The sequence below is a fragment of the Triticum dicoccoides genome, chromosome 5B (assembly GCF_002162155.2).
Source record: "Triticum dicoccoides isolate Atlit2015 ecotype Zavitan chromosome 5B, WEW_v2.0, whole genome shotgun sequence".
Classification (NCBI taxonomy): Eukaryota; Viridiplantae; Streptophyta; class Magnoliopsida; order Poales; family Poaceae; genus Triticum; species Triticum dicoccoides.
This window is the reverse complement of record NC_041389.1, coordinates 717,896,881-717,919,807: the sequence shown is the minus strand read 5'-3', so window position 1 is coordinate 717,919,807 and position 22,927 is coordinate 717,896,881. Positions and strand designations below refer to the sequence as shown.

Below are 22,927 nucleotides of genomic sequence, written 5' to 3'. Positions count from 1 at the left end.
TTAAAACTTGCCCAACCCAGATAGTTATTTGCTAGAGATGCTGGCATGAGTTGCCCAGAGATATTTTTTCCAATAGTATAAATTGCCTACATACAAACATTACTTGCCTAATAATGCCAGAAAGTTGCCTACAATTTTTTTCTAGCATCTATGGGAGATTTGAGAGTAGTTCCATGTTGATTTATGTGTTTGATCAGGGGGTTTCATATTGGTTGTGCTATATAAGTTCACCTCACCGATAATTATGTTATTGAGAGGGGTGTGGGTAGGAAGTTGCGAGGCAAAGGCTACGAGTTGCCAGATATGTGGGCGTGGCTTGCCAAATGTGTGGTATGAGTTGCTAGATCTGTGTTTTCTTGAGCTTGTCACTAGTGTGGTTCCCCCCTTTTTACAAAACTTGGATAACAATTGATAAGTTGTTGCTTGCTTTTTCTTTTTCAACTTGCCCAATGGTTTTCGGGGTCCTCTCCGTTTGTCGTGTGTCGGTAGTGAAGGTTTTCGCGACAGTCGCGCGGTGGTACTGGTGATTTTTCAGGGCCGAACGCCCCACAATGCGCCCGCTAACGGAGGTGGGCAGCAAGCGACAAGCTGAGAGGTAGGGAGGGGGTGAGTTTATGGTGTGGATATGGTGAGGATGATAGGTATGGTGAGTTTGACGTGATGGTTTTTTAGCGAAAAAAATGGCTAGGACAAGCAAAAAAAATGCAATTGGAACGAACAACTTGTGGCTGCTCTGGACCATGATTCATCTCATGTACATAATTCATCTCCTTCCATTGAAAAGCAACAAACAGAGGGCGGAATATGGCAAGCTGTGGGTAAGCTCTTTCTCCCCCTTGTTTAAACATCAACATCCTTTATTTTCAGGCACCTCACACATATATCGAAGTTCACAAACACAACACACACGTAATCACTTGGACTAAAAACCAGGGGTTAGGCAAGTCCACACTACTTGACCAAGCAAATGACACACAGAACAAGCAAGTTAAACACAAATGGTAGGTGACATGCAAATGTTAGGCACATACCTAGGAGATAGGGGGTTGTGTGTCAGGCAAATTACACATGCAGAACAGGCAAGTCACATTCAAATGACAAGCAAGTCACATACTTAACACTAGCTGCAGGTAAGCTCCTTTTCTTTTCCCATTTGCAAACACCCTCATGTTTTTTTGACATTTTGAGTAGGACTTGCTTGACATTTGAATGTGACTTGTTAGTGTTAAGTATGTGATTTCTTGTTTTTACATGACACACAACCCCCCACCCCCTTACTTTTAGTTTGATTGGCAAATTACTTCTAAGTTTTTCCAAATGACAAACCTATAACTTGTGTTTTTCAATGTTCACATTTTTTCTGAAGGACCACGAGGTTCTTCAAGTCAGAGTGCATTGCGGCTAGTGATGAAAAGGATTTGCTTGACATTTGGACGTGACTTTGCTAGTGTTAGGTACTCCCTCCGCCCGGAAATACTTGTTGCGGAAATAGATGTATCTAGACGTATTTTATTCTAGATACATCCACTTTTATCCATTTCTCGGATAAATATTTCTGAATAGAGAGAGTATGTGACTTGCTTGATGTTGTAGGCAAATTGTGTCTTGCCTGTTTTGCATGTGTGATTTACTTGACACACAAACCTTTTCCCCCTCACTTACTTGAGGTTTGTTTAGGCAAATTATTTCTATGTTTTCCAAACAACGAACCTCTAACTTGTGTGTTTCAATGTGCACAATATCAAAAAAAAGTTTTTGTTAAAAGGAACACAAAGTTTTTCTACCCTGGCAATTCAGAGTGCATTACAAAGATTTGTTTGTTGCACTTACTGAACTTGCTCAAAAATGCTGCAATAAGTTGCCTGAATTTTTCTTTTGCTCTAGACAAATCAGACTGAAAAATAAACCTAATATAAGAGGGAGTTGCATGCATAACATCCCAGAACTGCTGGCCTTTTGTGTTTCCTTGTTGCAGGGACCAGGGCACAACCCTTAGCTGTCCAAAGAGAGAGGTGGCGCAAGGGAGGTGGTACAGAAAGGGGGATTGGAAACTGACCTTCAAGTGCTGATGGAGTGGGTTGATGGATCCTCAAACCTCCCGAGTGGCTGGCTATTAGCTTTCCTGTTGCAGAAAAAAGGGAGTTGCTTGAAAGTTATATACAAATTGCCTTAATTACATGAAGACTTTCTTTTGATTTCCCCTTCTCCTTTTCTGATTAGCTAGCTGCATAAATAGGTTTTCAACTCATAAAATTTGCCTACACTGCAAGTACAAATTGCCCAAGCAGTAAACAAAACAAAAGAAAACTATCCCTACTGTTGATTTTGTTTTCAAAAACAAAGGTTGCATGCAAGCATTATGAAATTGCCTAACTTGTGTGCTCAACCCGATTTTTTTTTCAAATAGACTTAGAATGCTTGGGCTAGATATGTAAATCGTGATAGGCGATCTATTGCAAAGTTGCTTATTGTAGCATCAAAGTTGCCCCATATAGCATCAAAGTTGCTTGAAAAAAATGTTCATCAAAACATACCCATATGGGATCTTATTTTGAAGAGGTCGTTGTGAGAATCCTATTGGTGAAAACGGAACTTAATTTCGACGCTCAGTTTAAAAGCTGTAGCCTTTTGAATTTTTTTGAAAGGAAATTAAATGCACTTGATGCATTTGCTAACTTGTGTGCTCAATCCGATTTGCAGGAAGGAGTCGTAGCATGATGGAACCACGTGTGAGACAGAAATCTTCTCTATTAAGGGCCACATGGGACAAGGGCATCCTTTCCTTTTTAAGACAGCACGGACATAGTCTTACTTTATTTGGGTGTGTGCTCCAAACGACTAGTCAGCCAACGGGTGCTGGCTAGACATGTCCTTTTTATTTTCCCTCTACTTCTTACTTACACCCACTGACAGGTAGGGCCCGCATAGACAGAGAGAGAAAAATAAGGTGATGAAACGCCATGTGGCTTGTTTGACCAGTCAAATGGATGGAATACGGAACTATACGATTTCACAGTGACTGTATAATCATCTTAGCACGTATATAGTGACCGTATTGACTGTATTCTTAAGTACAGTGATCAAAGTGAGCGTATACGATAAGTTCAATGACCACGGGTGCATTTTACTCTTTACAAGAACTAGTAAGTGTGCACGTGCAACAAACGTATCGTTAACAAGTTATGGTTCGCTCTTTTCTAACCTCTCCTGCTAAGGGGATAAGAGCATCTACAATCAGACTGGACAAATATGACCTACCCTGTATTTGTCCACTGACACATCTGTGCAGTTTTCGGAGATGTCTGCTTTTGTCCATCCACGTGGCCATGCCCCCAAATATGGCCCCCAAATTGCCATTTTCACATGCATATGATTGGTTAGGATGAAGAAAGAGAGAAAAGAAAGAATGGAGAAAGAAATAAAGTGGTCTGGGGTGGATCGAATTCAATGTAGCGGACTGCCTAGACACCCGCATTTCTTTCCCATATATGAATTGAGTTTGAGTTTTCGCAAACAGCCAAAACATATGTTGAAGTAGGGGGGGGGGGTCCAACTGGGTGGCCTTTTTCTTTCTCTCATACGTGTTTGGGTTGTCCATCCGAACAAATGGGGACAAAGTAACGGGGGTTCAATTCTAGATGGTCTAAGTGTGGCGATAGTTTGCTTCCTCCCTTCCGAGTCCCACCTCGCTCCATCACCCGTGCTTCAGTGAACCAAAAATCTATCGACAACATACCATTCTTGACACGTTTTATCTTCCGATGGACACAACAATCTATTGATCACCATTAAAAGAGTGTACGATGTTAGTTACAACCAACTAACTACAAGATCGTGGTATTCACCTAACCAATTTTACGAACACCTAAACTTTTACCAATGTTGTTAGTTCATGCACAAATTTATTGCTCACTTCCTCACACACACAACTTCATTTAAAATAAAACCAGGTGAGCGAGTCTTCAGATGGTTAATCTCTTCATAGACGTTCCAGATGCAGCATACTGAGAACATATTGGCCTATATGCTAATGAAGAAAAAAAGTTCATAAGAAGTATGTTAGTAACCTTAAGCTAACATTGCTTGAAGAATATTCTTATATTAGGGGACGGAGGGAGTACCTTTTACGATTTGAAACCACAATATCCCACACTTGCGTCTTTTCAAGCAGTACTACAGTGATACTTTGTGCCAAGCGAAACATCAAAACAGCTAAGAAATATCAAGATAGCTTACAGACAGAAAATGAGTTAATTAGTATTCCCTCTGTAAGGAAATATAAGAGTGTTTAGATCACAACTCTACTGATCAAAACGCTCTTATATTTCTTTACAGAGGGAGTACTATCATATTATACTCGAGAAAATAGCATTCTTTCAATATCCAAATTAGAAACCATCGATGATTTAGTATGATTGACACATTTACTGGGGATGTGACATTCCATATGCTCTCTGATGTCCCATAACATCACTAAAACAGAGATTGTTTGCATATAGATCACTGTATTTCTGCTAAAAAATAATTGCTGAAACTTGACTTTAAAATGCAATGCTCGAGTGTATTCATTGTGAAAAAAATCAATAATGGGAAAATGGGAGTCGCATACCAGCCCAGACCGCAATAGCTTCAGCTTGGGATCTTGTTGCTAATTGAAGTGGATTAATATATGGTAAATTGAATTCAAATGAGGTAAATGTGTCTCATAAATGCAATAAATCTTTGAAAAAATGATCGATTGCGGAGATTCAGGATAAAAATGCAATGCGGCTCAGCTGAAAATTTGGGATGAATTGCTTCCAGAAAAAACAGAATATGTCTAAATTAGTGCACGGCTGATGACAGAGAAATTATTGATCAAAGTATCATCCACTAATAATTGTGTTCATCTTGCATTGTTGGTTCACATGTCAACATTATCTAAACATGAGCTTCTTATACTTAAAAAATCTATCTATATGAATAAGTATACCGAGTGTCTGACATGCTAAAAAAGGAGGATGGTAGAAGATGCAACACATGATTGGAGATAATCCACTGTTTATCTTTACCTAGCAACATGGCGTCTTAGTAGACAATACTCGCGTAAGAACCAGATTGTTATGGCAAGAGATGCCTCACGAATTACTTCAGAACCAAGGATGGTGACACTACTAAATGATCCATTGTCGATCTGGTTCACGAGCTGCCACTTCACACAGTAGTTGCAATTGAAGTTACAAATTAGTAAAAGTTAAACTGACAAACAAGAAGTAGCTCCAGCTCCTGCTTGAAACTCATACCATTTCTATTACAATTTGTAAAAATGCCTAACCTGCAAATGGTAATTGGCATGCTTAGGCAATCACCCGGGAGCATCCACATGCAAATGGTAAGTAGCAAAGCATTGCAATGAACATGTAGTTCCCACCTTATTCCACTGTCTCCACTCTCCAGCGGTCACTGCACTCTCTCCCCTCGACAGTTGCATATCCTTTTTCATGTCTATAAGAAACATAGAGTTTGATGGACAAAATATTTTATGAAACTTATAAAAGTCAAAAGCATCTACAAAATGAAAATCAAGTCCGTTTACTATTTATCTCTTCTATCATCATTGTCGGATTTGCAGTTAATGTAATGGAGCAAATGCAAGGAGGAACATATTGATCAGGTTGATGGCAGTATACTTAAACACTTCTCCAACTTCCTCTTAACTTTTTCTAATTCCCTCCGCGGATTCAGAAATCACAAGTCACCTCAGTTTTCTGTTCATAACAAACGGTGGAACTCCACATAGATGGCCAAAACAAGGATTTCGAGTAATTTGTCGAGCTCCACAATCTGGGTCTCCGACGTGTGAAAAATAATTGTGGGTCGATGCATGTCTGCGGTGCGCAAAGAAACAGCGGCAACGATGCTTCAGTCTTTGACGTCAGGAAACAGCGGGGCAGCACTTGCTTGCGACGGCAGCGGCCTTTGCTGGTGTTGGTGGAGCAACATCTGCGACAGGGGGTAATAGTCTCAGTGTGCATCTGCTGTTCTTTGATTCTCAAAGTGGAACACAATGCTAGTAAATAAAAAGACTAAAAACATAAAGAGCTATGGCATTGTATATTTTGTATGTCTGGAGATCAAAACATCAAACTTTCTTGAAAGCACGAGGAATTTTTTTCATTGAACAACATAAATATTATTGTTCTTTTTTCCCCGAGAGAAGTACCATGTGAGTCTCAAACTGGTCTATAGATATCATATAGTCCTACCTAGCTATGATGTCAAGTTATGTCTTCTTAATTTGTTGACAGTTACATGACTTCTTTTCCATAACACTCCACAATACATGGGGTTGATGCGTATTGAAATTCCTTTTTTCCAGAAAATGACAGCACATACACTGCTAAAATATATGGTATATAATATAGAATATGTAGGAGAGAGTGCAACACTTACATACCGGTGAAATAGGCCATGTCTAATGATAACATCTGCAAGATTAGAATTAGCCTTGCCCATAAGTTGAAAGAGCTTCTTCCTTTTCATTGTGAAGTCCCCAGTCTTCTTCATGATACGATTAATTTCAGTAAACTCCTCAACCATATCATCGACCTATTGAAGTAGTGTCTTAGAACTTGAAACCTAGCAACAACTATAGTTTGTTCACTTTGCTCAATCACAGTACCTGCCGTATGCAATGATCAAGAGCGATGCTTTGACCAGGAACACTTGAAATGATCCGAATTCCATCCATGTGTAAACTTTTATGAACTATATAATCAAGACCTCCTTTCATCCAAGTTGTCTGGGATGGCTTCTCAACTACTGCATAATCTGGAAATTGAGAAATAAATGTCATCATGTGAGAATATAATACAGGTTCCGTGTTATAAAAGTGGATTAGGCGCTAGGTGCCATATGACTGGGTACCTATATACTTATGCATTGACTGCCACTCACATAACCCACCGCGCCTTGTACAACGTTGCACATATTTCACGGTAAATTTAAGAAGTATTGTGCAAACAATTAAGAATGCTAGTATCCAGAAGCCATATATAGGTTCGGCCAAGCACAAATGAAATTCAGAGCAATTCTCTTGATCCTCAATGGTCTTTATCAAATATAAGCAATCATTATCATAAAAAAAAGGATTGATCATGCACATACATGGAAATGAAAGAAGAAAGATAGGTACAAATCAAGGAGGAAAACTACACTATTTAGTAGATTACACAACAACAGGCCGGCTCGTGAATAGCACGGACATACCCGTCTTTCCTCATCTCCAGAAGCCATCCCAAAAGCAAGATTCCTGATTATATACATTGAAGAGCACAACAGAACCATATTGGAAGAGAACCACATAGCGACAGCAAAATATGTCGTTCTTCACTCGAATGCCCTACGAAAACGTGAAATAAATGAGGTTACATGATGTACATACAACATGTTCAACAAACAATCAAACATAAATATAATTGTTGGCCCTCAAAATATGTGGTGCTACACTGAAATCACTTACCATGATCTCTGGAGGGAATTCAGAGTAGCAGCGCAATGTAGTTTAGTGACCATGTGGATGGATTTACCAAGTCGCTCCCATATTGTAAAAGATTGGATAAAGAAAATCAAACAAAGGTCGTTTTTCATTCCTCATCAACAAATCACCGTGGCCTCCTACGACAATGTTAGATGAGAGATTGAAAAAACACAATAGCCCACAAGGTCTTTCTTGCAGAACTATCCTCAAACACCCAGCGTACGACCACCTACGCGTTCTAACTCACCTGATGGAGAGGGAGTAGGCCTTGACGGGGATGTAGCGGACTAAACCTCCTTCCTCCTCTTCCTCCTGTCGAGCTGTGGGGGCCGGAGCCGCCTCTGCCGCCTCCCGGATCCAGGCCCAGTAGACCGAAATCCCAAGACCAGAGTCGCAGGCATCATTGGGGGCGGTTGCAGGGCAAATCCTAAACGGCGCCCGTTGCGCCCGTTCCTTCGCTGCACGCAAACGGGCGCATACCCCCCGCGCCAGGCTGGGCCGGCCCATTTCTTCTTTTTCTGTTAAAACTGCATCAATCAAAAAAGGGTGAGTGCGGTGGTTCGAAATTGGGATGTTTGGTTTAGACATCAGCGCTGTTACCACTAGGCAAAGAACCACTTGCTGTTTGCAAACCTCTTTTCCCTCTTTTATTGTTTCTCCAGGTCGCGAGATTTTTTCTCCTTTTTCCTGCTCTTTTTTTTCTTTTCTTTATTCCTTTTTCTTTTTTTCGTAAATGTGCAATTTTTCTATTCAAATTTGATGAACCTTTATCAAATAGATTAACTTTTTTTAAAATTCGATGAAAATTTTCAAATTCCATGAATTTTTTTAAACGTGAACAATTATTGAGAACCTGAACAAAAAATTATATACGATGAGCGATATTCAAATATACACTGAACATTTTTTCGGTGTACGATGGACAATTTTTAACTACACAGCGAACATTTTTATGATATACATTGAAATAATTTAAAACATATTTTTACATTCTTTTAATATAAGATGAACAACTTTTATACATTGAACATTTTTGTAATATAATCTGAACAAATTTTAACTACACATTGAACAATTTTGTGATATGCGCTGAAAAACCATTTAAATACCCATTGGACATTTTTTTATGTACACTGAACAATTTAAAATAGTGAACAAAATTTGAAAAGGTGAATAAATTTGAAATACTATGAACACATTTTGAAATCACGAACAAAAAACGAAAAATACATTTTTTAAATTCCATGAACTTTTTTCAATTTCAATGAACTTTTTCTAGATTTTGATGAACCTTTTCTAGATTTCGACGAACTTTTATTAAATTTGATGATTTATTTTTAAAAAAATTGATGAACTTTTTCCAACTTTGATGAACTTATTTTCAAATTCAATGAACATTTTTCAAATTCGTTGAACTTTTTTAAATTCGAACAATTTTTTTTATATTGATGAACTATTTTTCAAAATTGATGAACTTTTTTGAAATTTGTGAACTTTTTTAAAATCAATGATTTTTTAGTTCGTTAACCTTTTCAATTCGTGATTATTTTGAAATCTGTGAGTTTTCAAATTTCGTCCCGAAAAAATTACGTTTCCTAAAATCTGTGCGCAATGAATAGCGCGACTTTAATTATTCTTAATTCTTGCGCGCTGAAAATATCCATGATCGATTGGTTGCACTAGTGGTTAGTTGACTAGTACATGTACTGGAGGTCGTGTGGTCGAATCCTCATGGGAGCAACACTTTTGAGGTGATTTTTTTGTGGTATAGATGGGAATATATTTTTTTGTATAGAAGGCGTGTCGTGGGTCGGCCCAGCATGCGCGGCAGTGAGCGCCAGCTTCCTGAACCGGCGCTTAAGGCGCCGGTTAGGAGCTCCCCGGTTGCAGCGACCGCCACCGCCGAGGCCTTGTGCGGAACTTTCTAATTCCTCTGTTGTAAAAAATAAGCAGATGATCGATCTCTCAAGGGCGGCGGCTGGGCGGCTGGGAGAGGCACGCATCAAGGGCGGCGGAGAGAGGGACCTAAAATCGATATCTACTAATTAACAACCTAAACAAAAAAATTAATACATATATGAAAAAAAACATCATATGAAAAAAAACTTCATGTGCACACAAAACATCATATGAACCCCCCCCCCCCTCATGTCAAAGTTATCGGGGAGGGGGTATATCGACACCCCCCCCCTTCTTTTTTTCCTCTTCTTATTTACTTCTCCTCTTCTTCTCCTTCTTCTTCTCCTTATTCCTCTTCTTATTATTTTCCTTTTTCTTCTCCTTCTTTTTCTTCTTCTTCCTTCTTCCTCCTTCATAGATAATTTTTTTTTAAATGTAACTTTTGCATATATAAAAGTTTTTCTTCTTCTTCCTTCTTCCTAGCTAGATATATAAAAAAAATTCTAAAAATGTAGCTTTTGCATATATAAAACTTTTTCTTCTTCTTCCTTCTTCCTTCTCTTCCTTCTTCCTAAATATATAAAACTTTTCTAAAAATGAAACTAACCTAAAATGCACTAAATCAAAGAACATATATAGATAAAACTTTTCTAAAAATCTAACTTTTGCATATATGAACGTATATACACAGAGAACATACATACATATATACATTTTTATAAAAATGCAAAAAACAAATCATCATATGTATGAACAGAAAATCTGGAAAAAAACAGGACAGATAATCATATATACACACATACATATAATCACACATATACATATAATCTAACAGAGAGGAAGGCCAGCCGGACCGAACGTGGCGGCGGCATGTGGTCGGGGCGACGGCGATGGGGTCGGGGAAGGGGCGGCGCGGGCGGGACGGCGACGGTGTCCGGGCAGTGGCGGCGCGGTGATGGCGTTGGTGGCGAGCTTCGGCGACGAGGAGGAGGCTAGCGGCGGGATCGAGGGCATGCACGACGAGGGCGTCGGGGCAGTGCTCGGGGAGGCGACGGTGTAGTCCGGCAGCCTGGCGGCGTCGATGTGGTCGCGGCACCGTCGGGGGAGAGGAGAGATCAAAGGACGAAGTGAATGGAAAACTGCTAATTGTTGTTTATATAGGCACACCTTTGGTCCTAGTTCGTGGCACCAACCGGGGCCAATACACCCCTTTAGTCCCGGTTGGTGCCATCAACCGGGACCAAAGGTCTCTTTTCAGCAGCCCAAAGGGCGGGAAGCAGAGGCCTTTGGTCCCGGTTGGTGACACCAACCGGGACTAAAGGGCATTGGTCCCGGTTGGTGCGACGAACCGGGACCAATGCTGCCCTTTAGTCCCAGTTGGTGCCACCAACCGGGACCAAAGGTCCTGTGCTTCCCGCATCGCGGCCAAAGTTTAGTCCCACCTCGCTAGTTGAGAGAGCTCGACAGTTGTTTATAAGCGCTGCTGCGCCCATCCTCTCGAGCTCCTTTCAACTGCAGGCTTTCGGGCCTAATCTTTCACTATGTGCTTGTGGGTCTACTAGGCCTACTGCGGGCCTGAATCCTGGCCCATTGTTGGGTTTCTAGTCGTATTCAGGCCGTGGTGGCCCAGTAGGTGGCATTTTTTTATTTTTTTTATTTTTCTTTTTTTTCTTTATTTATTTTATTTTGTTTCTACTTACAGCAAAATACTTACTAGTTTTTCAGTGATTCTTTTTGCTTTTATTATAAAAATTATAAACTTTTTGTTAGTGCCATTTGTTTTTCAATTTGAATAGTTCAAATTTGAATTTTTGGAAATTTGTGTGAATCACTAGTTTTTGAATAGATTTACTATAAAAATAGATTTTTGAGTGATTCTTTTTCTTGCTATTTCATATTACTGTTTTTATCATTATATTCAAAAACATATTTTGTTATTTTAGTTTATAACAAAAATAGATTTTTCAGTAATTCTTTTTGCTATTAAAGTTTCTAAAAAAAATTTCTTTATGAAAATTCTATTTTCTTTTAATGTTTTGAACATAGAGTACTTTGATAATTTTAGTTGCATAAGTTTTATATAATTTTAGTTTCAATAATACTAGAGGTTTATAAAAGTTTATTTTGTTTTTTCTTATTTATTAAAGTTTATTTTGTTTCTACTTATTTATTTTATTTTTTTATTTTCTATTTATTTTATAAAAATTCTTTCTTTTTTGCTTTATTTATTTTATTTTGTTTCTACTTACTGTTGTTATTTTTATTTATTTTATTAAACTTTATTTATTTTACTTTATTAAAGTTTATTTTGTTTCTAGTTATTTATTTTCTGTTCTTTTTTGTTTTTTATTTATTTTATGAAAATTCTTTTTGCTTATAATGTTTTAGACACAAAAGCCCTCTCCCCTCGCCTGTTCATTGGTCCCGGTTCATGGTTGGAACCGGGACTAAAGACCGGGACCAATGGTGGTGGGCCAGGATCGAGGCCCATTGATCCCGGTTCATCCCACCAACCGGGACCAAAGGGGCCAGACGAACCGGGACCAACGCCCCCACGAGGCCCGGAAGGCCCCCTGGCCTCACGAACCGGGATCAATGGGCTCATGGGTCCCAGTTCGTGACGGAACCGCGACTAATAGGTTTATCTGCCCCGAACATAAGCCATGTTTTCTACTAGTGCCTCCAAATCTGCTTTGGACCTCTCTTCATGTTCTCATTCTCACGCCTAGCGTACGATGAGGTGTGATGTTGCTGGTCATAGTACTTTCTAGGTTACCTAACATAGCAACCTTTCCTTCTTCCATATTCATCATGCACTCCAGGTCTCCCATAAATACCAGACTCGCTGTAGTACTCGGGTTGAGATCCTCTGCAGTACCGTATGGTGCTGTAGTGTCAATGACATGTGGGGTCAGGTCCCACATGGCAGTGACTGTACAGCACCGTACAGTACTGCAGAGGATCCTAACCCGTAGTACTCACCCCCTGGCTCCGTATTGTTGTCGCACATTTGCATGCTTCTCGCCTCCATAGTTGATATTTTTCTTTCCCTTTGTTAGTAACCTGCTCAGGCCCTGAGTCCTCGTTCTGTCGCTGCTGGTTCTGCTTAGTCAGCTTCTCTCTCAAGTTCTTCTCCCTGCGTTGTTCGAGGTTGTCACACACGTCCCAGTCACGATGATCTCCATGCCCCAAGTAGTCCTTAATCGGACTGTTAACCTCGTCCCTGTCCTGCCTAGAGCGCCCACCAGTGCGGTGTTTTGAAGAACTAGCAAATTCCGCTCCTAGATTTCTCTTCATGGGCATATCGCGAACCCTCGGGTTTTCCCGGCGACGCTTTCCTCCGTCCTTGTGAGTTTGCATAGTTGTTGCTGCTACTCGCAGCAGCTGCACTAAAGGACCCCTCCTTTGATGAGTTATTACGTCCTGGGGATGAACGTATCCAGCTTCCCCACTAATTAGAGGAACCCAAAGGGGGGCCACACACCCCTCCGACATGGACAAGCCTACCACAATCAAAACAGAAGTCCGAGACTTTTTTCATAGAAGAAGTCAAACCAGGTCCCAAGCTTGTCCTCCTTTCATTTTTTCAGATTGAAACCGCGAATCAAGGGATCAAAGACTGAGATCGTGGTACGGATCCTAAGTTGCTTTCCACGAGCTATACCATCACCATCTATATCCACCTTCACCATTTTGCCTATCCAGTTGCCCAGGGCTGTCCCAAAGGCCTCACATCTCTTGTCTGGTGGCAGATCAATAACGCTGACCCAAACATCTATATTCTCAAAGACCATCTCTGAGGGTCGAATGTTTCCTTCATATTCCTTCACAATAAGCACACTAAAATCAAATTGCCATGGGCCATTGTTCAGCACATGTTTCCAATCTCCCTCGCTGGTCGCTGCCCAGGTGGACCACGAAGATGTTTGATCCCATGTCCTTGAATATTGCCTCCTTATGAACTTTCAACCTTTTCAGAGTTCATTTGTAGTGCTTTTCAATTTATGGGTCATTTAGCTCAAAAAAATCAGTAAATGCATGAAAAATACCAAATGAAGTCAGAAGGGGTTGAAAATTGATGATGTGGCTTTGAATGGTGCATTTTGAACACAAAAAAAGTCTGGAGTTCAAATAAGTTCTAAAAAATAAAATCCCTTTGTAACAGATGAGTTTTCGTCCGAAACCCTGATACTTCGAAAGAGATTGTCCATTTTGTACATGAAGTGCATTCAATTTTTGTCATAACCCTCTCAACTTTTTAGCACATGCTATATGGGTGAAATGATGATACCATGCCAACTTTCAACCTTTTTAGAGTTTATTTGTGATGCTTTTCAATTTCATGGTCATTTAGCTCAAAAACCCAGTAAATGCATGTAAAATACCAAATGAAGTCAGAAAGGGTTGAAAATTGATGATATGGCTTTGAATGGTGCATTTTGAACACAAAAAGTCTGGATTTCAAATAAGTTCAAAAAAATGAAATCCCTTTGTAACAGATGAGTTTTCGTCTGAAACCCTGATACTTCGATAGAGATGGTCCATTTTGTATACGAAGTGCAACCAATTTTTGTCGTAACCCTCTCAACTTTTTAGCACATGCTATGTGGGTGAAATAATGATACCATGCCAACTTTGAACCTTTTCAGAGTTCATTTGTAGTGCTTAAGGTCATTTAGGTCAAAAAAATCAGTAAATGCATGAAAAGTACCAAATGAAGTCAGAAAGGGTTGAAAACTGATAATGTGCCTTTGAATGGTGCATTTTGAACACAAAAAAAGTTGGAGTCCAAATAAGTTCAAAAAAATGAAATCTCTTTGTAACAGATGAGTTTTCGTCCGCCTGATACTTCGAAAGAGATTGTCCATTCTGTACATGAAGTGCATCCAGTTTTTCCCGTAACCCTCTCAACTTTTTAGCACATGCTATGTGGGTGTAATTATGATACCATGTCAACTTTCAACCTATTCAGAGTTCATTTGTAGTGCTTTTTAATTTAAGGGTCATTTAACTCAAAGAATGAACTAATAAAAAAAGGAATAAACTAATAATAATCAATTAAAATATTCTGTATGATCAAGTAAAACAAAACTACAATGTTCTTCAATAGCAAAAAGAATCAACTAAAAAGCTTTTATAAAACTCCAATAGCAAAAGGAATCAACTAAAAAGCTTTTATAAACCTCTAGTACTACTGAAACTAAAATTACATAAAATTTATGCAACTAAAATTATCAAAGCCTTTTCTGTTCGAAACATTAAAAGCAAAAATAATTTTCATAAAGAAATTTTTTTGTTAGAAACTTTAATAGCAAACAGAATTATCATAACGATTTTTTTGTTAGAAACTAAAATAACAAAATCTGTTTTTTGAATATAATCATAAAATACAGTAATATTAAATAGCAGGAGAAATAATTACTCAAAAATCTATTTTTATAGTAAAGTTATTCAAAAACTAGTGATTCACACAAATTTCAAAAAATTCAAATTTAAACTATTTAAATTGGAAAACTAATGGCACTAACAGAAATTTTATAATTTTTATTACCTAAAAACAAAAAGAATCACTGTAACTATTTTGCTGTAAGTAGAAACAAAATAAAATAAATAAAGCAAAAAAGAAAACAAAAAAACTGAAAAAAAATGTAAAAATGTCACCTACTAGGCCACCACGGCCTGAATACGACTAGAAACCTAACCATGGGCCAGGATTCAGGCCCGCAGCAGGCCCAGTAGGCCCATAGGCAAGGAGTGACAAATTAGGCCCAAAAGCCTGCAGTTGAGAGGAGCTCAAGAGGGTGGGCGCAACATCGCTTATAAACCACTCTCGAGATCTCAACACTAGCGAGGTGGGACTAAACTTTTCGGCCGTGGGCAGCACAAGGCCTTTGGTCCCGGTTGATAGCACCAACCGGGACAAAAGGTGAGCATTGGTACCGGTTCGTAGCACCAACCGGAACCAATGCCCCCTTAGTCCCGGTTGGCCATTGGTCCCGGTTGGTGCCACCAACCGGGACTAATAGTTGTGCTATATAAGCCAGCACTTAGGATTTTTGCAGAGTTCATCTGCGTAGTTGCCCCGACGACGCCGAGCACATCGACGCCGCCAGGCTGCCCCGACACCGTCCGCCGTCCCCGTCATCGCCGTCGTCGCCGTCGTCGTCGCCCGCGCCCCTGCCCCGCCCTCGTACGTTGTCGCCATCACCCATGCCCCTCGAGCCCGCGCCCCTGCCCCCATCATCGCCGTCACCATCCTCGCCGCCAACCCCGCGCCCCTGCCCCGACGACGCCGCCCCTCGTCCCCGTTCGGTCCGGCTGGCACCCCCTCCTCCCTGTCCTCCTCCCTTTTCGTGTTTTTTTCATAGATAATCATATGATTTTTTTTGTTCATAGATGATCATCATATCATGTTCTTTTTGTTCATAGATGATCCTATGATGTTTTTTGTTCGTATATATGATGTTTTTTTTCTGCATTTTTAGAAAAATGCATATATGTATGTATGTTCTCTATGTATATGTTCATATATGCAAAAGTTAAATTTTTAGAAAAGTTTTATCTATACATGTTCTCTGATTTAGTGCATTTTAGGTTAGTTTTACTGTTAGTGCATTTTAGGTTAGTGGAGAGGAAAAAGGGAAATAAGGAAAAAGAAGAAAAGAGGAAGAAAGGAAGAAGAAAGAAGTAGAAAAAGAAGGAGAGGAAAAATGAAAATAAGAAGAGGAAGAAGGAGAAGAAGAAGGAGAAGAAGAGGAGAAAAAAATAAGAAGAGGAAGAAGAAGAAAAAAATAGTAGAAGAAGAAGGAATAGAGGAGAAGAAGAAGAAATTGAATTTTTTTTCTATTTTTTCTTCTTCTCCTCTTTTTTTTCTTCTATTTTTCTTCTTCTTCTTCTCCTCTTTTTTTCTTCTTCTTCCTCTTCTTACTTTTTATCCGGAACGAGGTGTCGAGGATCACTGAGCGGTCGAGGGTCGGGAACTTGGGTAGAGGGTCAAGGGTCACCGAGGCGTCGAGGGTCGCCGAGGGGTCGAGGTTCGAGGATCGCCGAGGGGTCAGGGGTCGACGGTCGTCGAGGCGTCGAAGTTCGAGGATTGCCGAGGGGTCGAGGTTCGAGGGTCGTCGAGGGGTCGAGGTTCGAGGATCGTCGAGGGGTCGAGGTTCGACGATCGCCGAGGGGTCGAGGGTCTCCGTTTAACAAGAATGGCCCCATTATGGATGTGCACAAGTTGATCCATTTTTTTTCTGATCTCATCTACGTAACGTTCTATATGTCATGTTGTTTTGTGTCAAAGTAATGAAGAAATCCATGGCTTCATCACTAGCCGGAAGTAACCGGGTGTCGATGTCAAAACCGGCAGATCTTGGGTGGGGGGCCCATGTTATATGTCTGAGGACCGAAGGTAACTATGAACAACGGACACAGTGTTTACCCAGGTTCGGGCCCTCCTTAATGGAGGTAAAATCATACTCCTGGTTGATTATATTCGAGGGTATAGGGGTTATAAGAGTTGATCTACCACGAGATCGAGTTGGCTAACCCTAGATTGGCTAGCTTAGCAATGTTGTGATCCTGCCTTCGATCTACCTCCGGTTTATATAGACACTAGAGGGGTTTAGGGTTGTACAAAATCGGTTTTACAGAAAGGAATAATATATCCAGACACCTATACTAAAGGAGTTCTTGGCTAAATTATTGGCAACCTCGTTTGCTTCACATAAGCAATGTATGTATGAAACCTGCGCAAAATCCAGTGCAAGTTGCTTACATTCGAGCACTATAGCCACATCTGAGCCCCCCTAATTTTCATATTGTTGCACTACCTGCACTGTGAAACTGCAATCCGACTATTAGTGAGTTAATGCATCCAATTCTTGCCGCAAGATATGTCCAAGGTTATTCTTTGCCACCTTCAGTTGAAAAAAAAGTGAGATAGCTGACCCAAACAATGCAATAGAGCAAGTAAAATATTTTTTGGTTGACAAAGTCAGGAAGCACAAGAGACTTGAATTGCAACAATAAATCATAAGACAAATCAGCAATATTTGCTCTCTATCCTGTTGAGAGATAAGTTCATGGCAGCCGTCTTCTGCACCTAATTAAGTTATTACGGACAGCTACAAGGAACTTCGTACTAGTTCAGAACAAAACCGAAACGAGAATACAATCTTCTGTAAAGTCCTGGAGCGTGCGACGTTATCACTGCAGGATTGTCGACGACCAAACCATCGCCTTTGTCCTGGGAGTCGTCGACGACTGGTGCTTCAACCATGTGCATCCACTACCTCTTCCTTCACCACATCATACTTCAGCCCCTTCTTGTTGTCTGCAGCATCTATGAGGATTCTCGAGCCCTTGCTAGCTTTCTTTTTTACCAGTATCTCGGAGATCACCGGCATCACATTATTCTGCACCCAGCTTCTTATGGGCCTTGCACCATACATCTACGAAATAGTTAGCATATCCGATCCACTTGGAGAGTGAATATGCACGATTGTGCGAAAATGGAGATTGATCACGTACACTATAATTAAGGACAAACATATACTTACTGGGTTGTATGACTGCGACAAAATGACGTCCAATGCAGCATCACTCACGGATAAAGATATTCCCTTATTTGCTACTCTCGTGGTGGCACTCTTCATTTGCATTTTCACAACCTCCATTAGTTGCTCGTGTGAAACCGGATCAAATATAACAATCTGGCTTAATCTATTGAGAAGCTCCGGCTTGAAATATTCATGCACCTGCAAATGGATAATTAATTCAAGCCATATGAATCAGTCGTTTCAAGGCATAAACATCTTTCACAGGATAACTACTATTCGGCCGGTGACATAGCGTCCAGCGAGCTGCGCCGCAGCAACAATTGCAGCATCCTGAATTTTGATTTCATGGTGCTCTTCGAAACCCTTCTTTAGACCCCGGAGGATGCCAATCGTCGCCTGCTCATCGACGTGCACCTTCTGGAACCGCCGCTCAAGCGCCGGGTCCTTCTCAACGTGCTTGCTGTACTCGTCTAACGTGGTGGCACCGACGCACCCGATGCGGCCACGGGCCAATGCCGGCTTCAGCATGTTAGCCGTGTCATGGCGATCCTGCCAATCACCAGCTTCAATAAGCATGTGCATCTCGTCGATGAACAGAATCACCTTGCCGCCAGAATCCTCCTTCTGCTGTATCACGTCCTTCATGCGCTCCTCGAACATGCCACGCCAGACCGTACCGGACACCATGCCCGCGACGTCCAGTTCCACGACGCGCGCCCCAAGGAGCGGCGCGGGGACTTTGCCAGCAGCGACACGCTGCGCAAGGCCCTCGGCGATGGCCGTCTTGCCGACCCCTGGGGCACCGACGAGCGCGGCGCAGTTCTTGGTCCGGCGGCACAGGATGCGGACGACGCGGTCGATCTCGTCGTCACGGCCGACCACCGGGTCACTCTTGCCGGCCGTGGCCGTCATGTCCCGGCCGAACGTGCTCAGGCTTGCCTTTCGCCGCCGGCGCCGGTCATATTTCGTCCACGCCACATCACACAGGATCATCGCCGCCAGCGTTACGGTCGCCGTCGCTCCGGACAAGATAACAGCCTTGGTGATGTCGCTGGAATTGTTCCATTGTGCCGACAAGCTGCTGGTTGGTTGGTGAGACGGCGGGGCGAACGTCCACCTTGACGCGGACGACATCGTCGCCGGCGCCGGCAATACCGACCGATCAATTGATAGCTAGCTTCCAGCGCCAGGACAGCAACAATCGACGCTCTAGTTTGGGAGGTCGATCGCTCAAGTATACCCTTATTTATGTTATAAAGTTGGAATTTGTACGTATCCGACTACAATTATTCCACATTGAATCATGTTATGAAAGAGCTTTTCTTGATCGTTTATGAAAGAGCTTAATCGCAGATTCGCAGTACGTTCAAGTTTCATATCCTAGTACTACTAGTAGAATGCCCGTGCGTTGCAACGGGCTGCATTGGCGACTTCTTTTTTCCTTCTTCCTTCCATCCACTCAAAATGTTTCTTGAGGTGATATGTGGATGGATACATTTACAATCATACTAAAATATCACTGGTTAAAATATATTTATCAAAAAGAATTCTACAACACATTCGACATTAAGGTTACGGTATAGGGAACAAACACAATGATGACTTACCATCAAATCTCATATATATTTCAAAACATGTTTTTCCTACCAATGTGTAGGTGCAAGATCTCTCTCCCAATTCCTCCTTCCCTCCATCCCTCGATCTCCCCCCTCTCTCTCGCTCACTCTCTCCCGATCTCTCTCGATCATAGGTATGTTGCCTTCTCAAGAAGGCTCCAACGCTCTAGCAGCGGTCTCACTCTCATGACCTGGATGTCATTATTCGGTGGTGACAACAACGATGAGGAGGAACACCGTAAGATGTTGCTGATGTTCTTGATCTCTTCCATGTGGTCACTGTCGCTATTGCATGGGTTGTCGTTCATCAAGAGGGCTTCAAGCAAGAACCATAATTTGATTTTCTACCCACAAAAATTAGAACTATTCTTTACAACTTTCTAAAAATCTAAATTTAATTCAAAAATAATTATGAAGAGAGGTTAGTAAATAAAAATACAAGTCATGACTAAAATATTAAAGTGAGAAAATGATTATTTTTTACCTCATAATAGATATTGTGGCATATTATCTTCCAATATTCCTTATTTAGTGCCAACATAAATTCCATACATTAAATGTCTAGATCATCTGAAATGACAATGAATTACAAAGCGGAAAGGTGGACCAACATTTACACAAGTATAGCTTGCAAAATCAGCAACGTATGTGTAGTCTACAGCTTCATCAGGGCAAGTAAAAAAAAATCAGTCCGGCCTATAAGTTGTACATAAAATACTGAAGTTATACCAATGGACAATTGGAATGGATGGTGCCTACAATCGCTGTGAACCAGCAAGGTTGCACTTATAGATCATCATTTTCTGTGCAAGGAATATCTTCTCAACTGGAATCTCCATTCCAAAACCACCTCTGGCCATGAAGTAATTGGTTTCCCACAAAGTGTCATCAAAGTTTACAATGCCCTCTTGGTTTCAACCTACAAATTCAAGAAAGAATAACAACATAACTGACATGGACACGGGCAAGCGCACGGGCAAGCACATATATTTATAGGCACAGTAGATTTAGTCAACATGGCAGTTGAACAAAGCTAAGTAATCTGAACAATTTTACAAGTACCAGGAAATAAAACTTACCACAGGAGATGCAAGAAATAAAAATAGGCAAAACTTGTTCAACTAATTATGCTAAGGCTTTTGTGAACCAAGTGTATTCATTCAGGAAAGCACATAGAAGAGAAGCAATTATGTATTTTTTGCCTATACAACACATAATAGACTATAATGTTTTTTTACAAACATGAGTAGATGTGAAACATGTCCTCTGGGAGAGACAAAGAGTTCATGGGTTCCAGTATCAAGTGTGTATATTAAAAATAAGTTGGCCGTTATAACAGTAAGTTGTCGAGTGTGTATATTAACAAAAAGTTGGACGGCATAACAGTAAGGAAACTCAATAAAGGAAGGAACATCATCTGTGCTTGCCCTGGTACTTAACTAACATGCAAAAACATGCAGAGAGTATCAAAAGTTCAGGAAGGACTGGAAAAAATCATTAACAAAGCTCGATAACAGTGTACCATAATAACAACACAAAACAAGGATATTTGAATCAGATTTGTAATTCAGGCTCAAAAATGTATATACTATAATAATAACACAACCATCAAGTCTTAGTTAATTCATAAAGAGCTGATTGTTTTTAGATGTTTCAGTCCGCTGCTTCTGTATAACAGTAAAAGAAAATAAAGAACCACTGCCAACAAATTTCAGTTAACTAACCAACGAGTGGATACATATCAAAACAACTAAATCTATAAGTAATGTAGATTAACAAATACGCATGACCATGAGTGCATCACTAATTGCAGAAAATCAATACCTAGATAAGGTTAAGGATTCAGGCAAAAAATGCATACTACACTGATAACACACAACCAAAAAAATCAGCAAGGTTCAGAATTCAGGCCCAAAAAAGGTAATACTATACTAATAACAAGCAACCAGGACTTCTCAGTTTGCTTCACAATTCAGGCCCAAAATACATATTGTACCAATTAACACACAACTATCAAGTCTCAGTTCATTTACTTAAGAACTGATTGTATTTCAACGATTCCATCCCCTGCTACTCTTTAGCAGTTAAAACCAGGCTTCACCATGAAAATAGAAAAGATTCCATCCCCTGCTACTCTAAAGACGCCATGTATACGTTCTATTAGGCTCCATTGCCATTAATTCTTTACATGCCCTTCTGTTCACCAATAAATAAATTGCGCTCAGAGGAACTCAATTCCTTTTAATTCACAGTAAAGCCTGCGACACTGAGGAAAAAAAGCAAGCAAGCAAGCAGACACCTTAATTTATTAGTAGGGCCTCAATCTGGCACTTACAAGCTTTCATACTATGACAAAATAATTCAGCGAGCATGTTGTAGGCACAAGAAGAAAGCAAACGGCCAGCTTAATTGAACAGTAGGACCTTGATCGCTTAGACTTTTTCTATTGCAGCTGGAAGACACAAGACCAATTACCTACAGGCTGCAGGTCCGTTGTTGCAGAGACATTTAAAGTTCTCTTCAACAATATTTACAGATTTGCATCTCGCGACATTGTCCTCATTTACAAAGTTCTGTCTTGAACATCAGAGACATTGTCTGCTAAAGTTCATCATGAGCTTCTTTAACTTTAGCAAGTCTATCGAAGCTTGACCATGGGTGCCTCATTCCGTATATGTTCCGGGCTTCCGGCATGACCACCAATACCCCTAGATGGACAAGATGGTAGAAGTCAACTCATAATCATAATTGTAACTTGAAAGGCCCATCCGCCGTATCTCCTTTTTATATTTTGCAGTAACAGGAAGTGCAATGAGAACGTTGAAAGCATCATACACTCCCCGCCTAATATTCTTCTCATCAAACAAAAAAGATAATATTTTTTTTGAGAATCAACGGGGCAAGTTTCCTCACCTGAATATCTCTTCTCAAAATCAACGAATGTCATAACAAACACGAATCTTCACAGGGATCTCCGCCATCGAAAATCATAACGACAACCAACTTTGTGAGGCATCTTGCTCAATCATTGAGCTAAGATGAACCGAGAGCACGAAGCTCGCCGCAACATATTGGCAGCCCTGAGAGGGTCTTGAGAAAGCATCACGAGAAGCGACGAAAAGTGAAGGCAACGAAGGGGGGGTTGGTGGAGCGGTCATCATCGAAGAAGCGGAGGCAAGACAAGATAGGTGCACTCCAGACCACGCCTCCAGGGAGGTTTACGGTGCAGGGGAGCGACGCCGTGGTCGATCAAATAGAAGATACGATCATGGATTTCCCCCAGAGTTCACCTATAGCCACCGTCAGGCCGATGATCAAACAGCGCCATTTAGATGGAAATG

General features: G+C 40.7%; 1 protein-coding gene across 1 annotated transcript; it reads right to left on the bottom strand.

Moving 5' to 3' along the window:
* Positions 1–17,682: 17,682 nt before the first annotated feature.
* LOC119310725 (chaperone protein ClpB1-like) lies at positions 17,683–19,104 on the bottom strand. Its single transcript, XM_037586371.1, has 3 exons — positions 18,244–19,104; positions 17,971–18,168; positions 17,683–17,862 (listed from the first exon to the last, which is right to left on the bottom strand). Exons 1-3 carry the CDS (start codon positions 19,102–19,104, stop codon positions 17,683–17,685), a joined length of 1,239 nt encoding a protein of 412 aa, XP_037442268.1.
* Between the last annotated feature and the right edge of the window lie 3,823 nt (positions 19,105–22,927).

Coding starts and splice junctions, on each gene's coding strand:
- LOC119310725 (XM_037586371.1), bottom strand. CDS start 19,104: ATGTCGTCCGCGTCAAGGTGGACGTTCGCCCCGCCGTCTCACCAACCA. Junction 18,169..18,243: donor GCTATGTCACCGGCCGAATA/GTAGTTATCCTG, acceptor ATCCATTTGCAG/GTGCATGAATATTTCAAGCC. Junction 17,863..17,970: donor TGTCGCAGTCATACAACCCA/GTAAGTATATGT, acceptor ACTATTTCGTAG/ATGTATGGTGCAAGGCCCAT.